At 36.9% G+C, this 8,372-nt stretch overlaps 1 protein-coding gene across 1 annotated transcript in view; it reads left to right on the plus strand.

Moving 5' to 3' along the window:
• CLCA2 (chloride channel accessory 2) overlaps positions 1-7,198 on the plus strand; it is a 50,066-nt gene extending 42,868 nt beyond the window's left edge. Inside the window, exon 14 of the mRNA XM_037136548.2 lies at positions 6,679-7,198. Within this exon, the coding sequence (XP_036992443.2) occupies positions 6,679-7,118 (440 nt within the window). The 3' untranslated portion in view covers positions 7,119-7,198. The remainder of the gene's footprint in view (positions 1-6,678) is intronic.
• Positions 7,199-8,372: the final 1,174 nt, after the last annotated feature.

Below are 8,372 nucleotides of genomic sequence, written 5' to 3' on the forward strand. Positions count from 1 at the left end.
CCTGCCACTGATATTCCCCCCTTTAGTTCAGGTCCATGTGTCATAAGTTCTTTAGCTTCTATATTTCCCACACTACTCTTGCCCTCCCCCAGTCTATTTTCTCCCCACTGTCTATGTAACTTATTCTCTATACCTTCTCCCCCCTTCTCCTCCTCCCACTCCCCTGTTGCTAACCCTCCATGTGATCTCCATTTCTATGGTTCTGCTCCTGATCTAGCTGTCCTCTTAGTTTGCTTTTGTTTTAGGTGTGGTTGTTAATAACTGTGAGTTTGCTGTCCTTTCACTGTTCATCTTTTTTATCTTCTTTTTTTTTTCTTAGGTAAGTCCCTTTAACATTTCATATAATAAGGGCTTGGTGATCATGAACTCCTTAAATTTGACCTTATCGGAGAAGCACTTTATCTGCCCTTCCATTCTAAATTAAAGCTTTGCTGGATAGAGCAATCTTGGTTGTAGGTCTTTGGATTTCATGACTTGGAATACCTCTTTCCAGCCCCTTCTTGCCTGTAAGGTCTCTTTTGAGAAATCAGCTGACAGTCTGATGGGAACTCCTTTGTAGGTGACTGTCCCCTTATCTCTTGCTGCTTCTAGGATTCTCTCCTTCATTTTAATCTTGGCTAATGTAATTATGATGTGCCTTGGTGTGTTCCTCCTTGAGTCCAACTTGTTTGGGACTCTCTGAGCTTCCTAGATTTCCTGGAAGTCTATTTCCTTTGCCAGATTGGGGAAGTTCTTCTTTATTATTTGTTCAAACAAGTTTTCCACTCATGGCTGTTCCTCTTCCCCCTCTGGTACCCCTATAATTCAGATGTTGGAGCATTTAAAGATGTCCTGAAGGTTCCTAAGCCTCTCCTCATTTTTTTGAATTCTTGTTTCTTCATCCTTTTCTGTTTGGTCATTTTTTTCCTCCTTCTGGTCCACTCCATTGATTTGAGTCCCAGTTTTCTTCCCAACACTATTGGTTCCCTGTGCATTTCCCTTCATTTCACTTAGTGTAGCCTTCATTTTTTCATCTAATTTGTGAACAAAATCAACCATTTCTGTGAGCATCCTCATCACCAGTGTTTTGAACTATGCATCTGACAGGCTGCGTATCTCTTGGTCGCTTAGAAGTATTGGCTCTGGGGCTTTGATCTGTTCTTCTGTTTGAGCCATTTTGGGGGGAGCGGTCTGTTTGCCCCCTTACATATCAGGGGCAGAGCATTAGGTGTTCACCAGGGCAGGGCAAACCCCGTCACTGGGTTGTGATGCTGTATGTAGGGGTGGGGTGCTAGAGGGAACAATAGTGCTTGCTCCATTCTCTCTTGGATTTCAATCCCTTCTGTCACTTCCCATAAACAAATTGGGCCCTTCTGGTGCTGGTGTCCAGGTGGGTGGGCTTGTGTACATTCTAGGCCCCTGTGGGTCTCTCCAGTGAACGCTCCTGTGAGGCTGTGAGCCTCTCCCAGCAGCTCAACCCCCACAAGTGTTTTCAATTGGTGCTTTTAGGCTTTATTTCCCTGTGCTGGAGCCCTGGGTTGGGCAGTCTGTCTCACTGCCTGTTTTCGCCTGGCTTATCTGCACTCAAATGTATGACCGAGGTCAGCCAGCCACCGTGTGTGCCTCACTGGGTCTGCTCATTGCCACCCCCATGCAGGGGTCCACCAGCCATTGCTTTTTTCTGCCCAACCCCTTTCTGCCAGCTGCTGAATCTGCTCCTTTTACCAGTTTGGATGAATGGTTTTTGGACTTCCGTACTGTTCAACTTTCTGTCAGTTCTGGGTGCTTTTTTGTTTCTAAATTTTTGTTGTCCTTAATTTTGGTTGTGTGAGGAGGCACAGTGTGTCTACTTATACCTCCATCTTGGCCAGAAGTTCCAGCAGTTAAAATTTTTGTTTAACATCCTGCTGGAGGTAAAAGAGGTGGAAGTTGACTTATATATACTCCCAAGTCAGCCAAAGTAGTTCTGAGAATTGGGTTTATTTCCTGATACCTCTGATTGAGAATCCTATGGAAATCAACCTTCTCTACTGAGTATTGATCTTCTCAATATCTGTCAATAATAGTGACAACCTTGGATCTTTGCCAGTTTTGCTTCTAACTTGGACCATCTTTCTTAAACTTATGATTCTCTGTTCACTACATTACCAAAAGGGTCTCAATGACAAATAATTTTTGCTGCTGAAAAACAGTCAACATTGTAGGTTTTCCCTCATGTTCTTTTATTAAAACATCTCTCTTCTTGCCAGAGAAGAAGGAAGTAAAATATTTTACGCTCTGAATTAAGGATTCTCCCAATGTAAAGGCAGAGGTATAAGATGATTAAAACTGTGGGATGGACATGCCCCTCATATTGTGGAAATGGCTGTAACTTAAATAGATGTGAGGGGGAAAATCATTTATTTCCACTCTGGCTTTAAGTTTGGATGTTTGATGTTTGGCAGTTTGCCTATATTCTATCGGCCTCAGTTTTCTTATATGGGAAACAGGACTAAAACTATATATTTCATAAGCCATTGTACAGAAGAAATGAAATGACACATGTGAAATTAGAAAAGGAAGAGAAAGTGTGTCCAGTACGTTTCTGGAGTTCCTGGTTTGCATTGCCAGGTACTTCTCCAGCTTCTCATTTGGAGTAAGGACCATACATACTCTCATCTCTATTTAAAGTAAGACTAATGTCCGCTATCTAGTCTTTCCCCTTTTCCTCACTGCCTCAGAAGCATGGCAGTGTGTTCAAAGAGATAAACAGAAGCTCAGACTCCCATTACTACTGGGAAACACTGTTTTCAAAAACCTCAACAGTGTCAACTACACCACTGTGTTGAAAGAGTTACAAGAAAATACAGGTATGAAATTAGGGGTTATCAGTAGATTGAAAATAATAAATACAACCGACCCATGGCTAAAGACAACAGTTGGGGAGGATTGAATGGGGGAGCGGGGTGTGTGGGGGGATAGGTAGGGCAGGGGAGTTTAATGGGGGGAAATGGGGACAGCGGTAATTGAACAATAATAAAAAATTTAAATAAAAAATTATTTAAAAGAATAAATATAACCAAAAGAATAAATATAACCAAATTGTTTAAAAGAATAAATATAACCAAATATAACCAAGTATATAGTTGATATCATAGAGGATAGAGGTAGAGAGTAGAGAGACCTTCATGCTAACAGAGAGACCTCACTAACACATGAGATGATTTGAGCTTGTTATAGTATCGAAACCTCAGACTACAATGTGAGGGGAATGGCTGCATGTGTATTACCATAAGTTGTGATCACTTAACCAATTTAATGACTCAGCAATAGTAAAATGGAGCAATTAGCCACAAGCAGACCAACTAGTCAGAAGGTATCTGTTTAAATCACAAACACGTGCTTTTATCCTCTCTTTTTTTTTTTTTTTTTACAAATTATTGTCTAGGAAGGTGTTATTCACACCACAATGGCCAGAATTAGAAGCAATGGAGTATGTCTCTGTCTTTACAATTATTAAAAAATGTAACTATGCATTTTTTAAACCTTGTTAGTAATGAATGAGGATTTCACATGTGTACAAACATATCAGTGTACACCTACGTACCAAGTACTTACGATACACAATATCCTAGAAAAGATGACCAATTACATAGAATGAACAAAACATTATCAGATCGCCATCATGTTTAGAAACATACAACTGACTCTTGATCAACACAGGTTTGTGCTATGTGGGTACCTCACAGATTTTTTTTTCAATAAATACAGTCAGCCCTTCATATCTGGAGATTTCACATCCATAGATGCAACAGCTATGGACAGAAAACCATACTTTTCTCATTCCCAACTGAGATTTTCCAACCTGAGATTCCCAACTGCTGACTGCAAATACTGGTTTTTGATCTGAGGTTGGTTGAAACTGTGGATGTGTAGAGCTGACTATAGTTAAGTTTAGGGGGAGTCAACAAAAAGATATGGATTTTGGACTATGTGGTGGTCAGATCCCCTACCCCCCACATTGTTCAAAGGTCACATGTATATGGACCAGGCATAATAAAAATGGGTTATTTCCTTGGATTTTGACTAAGAGCCTCAGGTAAAATAACTTAAAACCAAGTACCAAGCATGATCTGCTTTGCTATTATGAAGCTAGTTTCCTTTGTGTTTAATCCAGAAATTGAAATAAAAATATATTACTTATTAGCCAACTATTATGTGCCCAGTACACTAAATATATATATAAATTTAAGATGGTCATTGTACTCCAAGAATGTACAATCCTGTATTGAGAAAAAAGGCACAAAATGCTCAAAAGCCCATTTTACATATAACCCAGTACGATTTTTGTGGTTCAGACTTTGAGAGCAATGGATATTTAAAAAATGTAGAGACCAGTGTGGGTGGGAGAAGAGAGGCCAGGTTCTAATGCCAGAACCTGTGGGTGGGAGCAGAGCCTTTGGGGGGGTGCCAGACCACAAAAAGTACTACTCTTGGACGTCCTTTCCTGTCTTATTGTCCTTCCCTGTCCTAACAGCCTTACTTTCATAATGCTTCCTCTGACATCATCATCTTCTTACACAACCATTGTTCAAAATATGTTTAAAAATTCTGTTTCTTTCCTTCCTGAGTAATATATTATGTGTATTATATTACACACACTAAATTAATATGTCAGTGATTTTCAAAGATTATTGAGATTATTTTTAATTCTTCTATTTTTTTGAGTGCCTCTTTTGTATGATTTTTATGGACCTATTTTCAAATTTCCTGATTCTCTCTTCTGTTGTGTCTAAGACAATCTTAATTCTCTCAAATGAATTTTTTCACTGTAGTTTTTTTTCAGTTGTAGGATTTCCATTTGCTTCTTTTTAAAAGTTTCCATACCTCTTTTCAAATTTCCCATCTCTTTATTCACTATATCCAGTTTTTCCATAGACCTTTAACATCACCATGATAGTTGTTTTAAAGTCCTTGTCTGTTAATTTCCAATCTCAGTCATTTGTGACCGTTCTATTTGCTGATATTTTTCTTGATGATATATCACATTTTCTGTTGCTTTGCATAGCTAGTAATTTTTTGTTATATATTGGACATGTGGCATCAAATTTGTAGACCCTGGAATCTGTTCTATATTTCTGAAGAGTTTTGCAATTTTTCTAGTAGATTTGGATACCTTAGATCACCTTCACTTTGAGGAGGTTTGATTTTACTCTTGACTGGGGTTTGTCTATTTCAGTTTCTGTCTTTATCCTAGAACATACCCCTTAATTCTGGAATATAATCTTTATTCCTAAACTGTGGATTTTTTAATGTTCTAGTGAACATCAAAGTGTTTATCAAGTTTCTCTAACTTGGCAAGACTCATACTCCAAACTCTGTATCTCCCCTGTGGTGGGGATTAGCATAAAATTCTGCTCCGTTTTCAGCCTTCTAGCTATTTCTTTCCCCCTGAACCCTTGATGTTTCACACACATGCATGACTTAGAGGTCTTCAAATGATTTGAGAGCTCATTAATACACATATTTTGAGCTTGTCCTTCTCTGGCTCTTTCCCTTTTCAATTAGTTTAGCAATCCCACTGACTTCTCAGACCAATAAGATAGTAGATTTTTGTGTCAGAGTCAGATACGGGTACAAAAGTAGAAAGTGTCCTCAGAGGAAAAGCTCTATGAATATAAATCACTTCCAGCCTGGTTCTCTGCTTTTAAAGGTTCTCTCTTGTCTGGTTTCTATATGTTTTTTATCTGAGTCCAGTGCTTCAATAGTTGTGTTTTTTTCTTCTTCCTTCAGAGTTGATACCTATTACCTGCTGGAGAGTTAGTGCAATAGAATCCACTCAGCTATTACCAGAATTAAGCTTTACATTTGATTTAACTTGCAAATATTTTTGCCACTTAATATTTATGTTTATATTTTGCTTAGGAGGGTTTTTTTCCCATGCAGAATTTTTTCCTTTTATATATTCAAATTTTCAATTTTTTGTTTACAACTTCTAAATTTTCAGTCTTAATTAGAAGAGCCTTTTCCACTTCAATATTATACTGGAATTTATCCATTGTCTCCTACTAAGTACTCAATATTTTTATTTTCTACATCAAACTTTTTGATGAATTTGGATTTTATCCTGAAAAAAAAAAGGTTTGTAGTATGGATCATATTTTCCAGCTTTTTACCCAATTGTCACAGCACTATTATCAAGAAATGTTTATTTCTCACTATTAATGAGTTTTATTTCTGTTATATACTACATTCCTGAATGTATTTTGACCTATTTTTTGTATGTCTATTCATGCACCAGCACTGCAGTTTTTTAGTCATCCGAGAGTTACAGTGTTTTTGTATCTGATGAGGTTGGCCTTCTACACTGCTATTTTTTAGACTTTATGTGGCCAACCTTGATCACTTATTTTCCATTTAAAATTTACCATAAGCTCATAGAAAATACAGCCACTTTTAAAAGAATCACATAAATTTATAAAATAAGAGGAAAATATCTTTATTATGCTGTTCTTATTATTCAGAAAACATTGTTTTTCCTCTTGTTTAGATTTGAATATGAGTTCTTAGACAGTACATTAAAGTTTAGCTCATGTACATATTTCTTATGTTCATTTCTAGGTATTTCAACTTTTTGTTATATTCTCATTAATCACTAGTAATAAATTAGAAGACCTACTCAAAGTAACTTAACTTTCCCATTGGTATTTCTAATTTCAGCCAACAGCTATGAAATAAGAATGAGTAAAAAGCTACAGAATATTCAAGATGATTTTAACAATGCCATTTTAGTGAATACATCAAAGCTAAGTCCTCAACAAGCTGGCACCAAGGAGATATTCACATTTTTACCAAAGCTTTTCATAAACGGACCTGAACATCCACTTGATGGAGAGACACAAGGAAGCCACAGAGTTTACGTGGCGATACGAACCACAGATAAGAACTCCTTAGAATCTGCAGTATCTAACATTGCCCAGGCGTCATTGTTTGTTCCCCACAATTCCGCTCCAGTACTTGCCAGAGATCGTCTTATATTGAAAGGAACTTTAACAGCAATGGTTTTCATGGGAATCATTTGTGTCACTATAGTTGTAACACATTGTATTTTAAACAAGAAGAAAGCAGATAGAAATGAGAATGGAACAAAATTACTATGAACAAATGCAAAGAGGACCTTCCTTCTTAAATATAATACCCACGCCCTGTGCACTTTACGAAAACATACCAATAAAAACAAATTAGCATGAAAACTGTTAAAAAGTTCTTTGAATTTTTGAATAAAGATCATATTTTTACATAATAAACAAACAAAAATTCTTTTACAACAAAAATGTTGAAGGGAAATTAGAAAATTCTGAAGTTCAGGCAATGGACAAAATTATAAAACTTATTCTCTAAGGTAATATCTTTAAAGAAAAAACAACAAGGTCAATGTTAAATCAAAGAGTCAAGAAAAGCTTCTTGTGCTGAAGAGAAAAAATAGCCCCAGGTAGAGAAGAGGAGGTTAGGTCTGAATCATATACTATAACTGTCTCTATGAAGCAACTGTTTAATTACTTTGATTAATTTTCCATTTTCTTTATCTGTTTAGAACAGATTGTCATGACTAAAGATCAATCTACATTTTTACATATGATGCCTCTCTGGTAAAATTCTTTACCTCTAGCCATTTGGTTACCTATATTACAGATCAAACCCCACTGCTGATACTCAAAGATACCTTTGTTCAGTGATAAGAGTTAACCTTAAAATGTGGGTATTATCCTTTCCCTTGGCACCAGTTTTGTAACAGAATTATACTGAATTTATTGTTTATAAGTTTCTACTCTCATCAAAGCAGCTTTCTAAGTTATTGTCTTGGGTGAAACTCAATGTAAATGGTTATACCGCTTATAAGGCTTTAGGTAAAAAATATAAGACATAGATCTAAACTTATTTTAAAACATACATAGGCTATCCAGGTTTATTCAATTTTAGTCCAAGAGGAGGTCACAGGGTAAAGAGTGACCTTTGGAAATAATTAGCTGATTCTGTTTTTTTGTTTAACTAAGACTCTAGGAATCCTTTCTTGATCAAAGGTTATTTATCTACAGGGATGGGGAGCAAATTGAGAGAGGGAAGCGTAGTTCACAAGAAAACAAAAATCATCTTTTATTTAATTTTATTTCTCTTGTTTAAAAAAAAAAACAGATCATTGCCCTGGCTGGTGTAGCTCAGTGGATTGAGCACGGGCCTGCGAACCAGAGTATTGCAGTTCAGTTCCCAGTCAGGGCACATGCCTGGGTTGCAGGCCGGTTCACAGCAGGGGACGCATGAGAGGCAACCATACATCGATATTTCTCTCCCTCTCTCTGTCCCTTCCCCTCTAAAGATAAATAAATAAAATCTTTAAAAAATTTACCAAAAAAATT

This window comes from Artibeus jamaicensis, unplaced genomic scaffold, assembly GCF_021234435.1.
Source record: "Artibeus jamaicensis isolate MK-2021 breed Jamaican fruit bat unplaced genomic scaffold, CSHL_Jam_final scaffold_1019, whole genome shotgun sequence".
Lineage (NCBI taxonomy): Eukaryota > Metazoa > Chordata > Mammalia > Chiroptera > Phyllostomidae > Artibeus > Artibeus jamaicensis.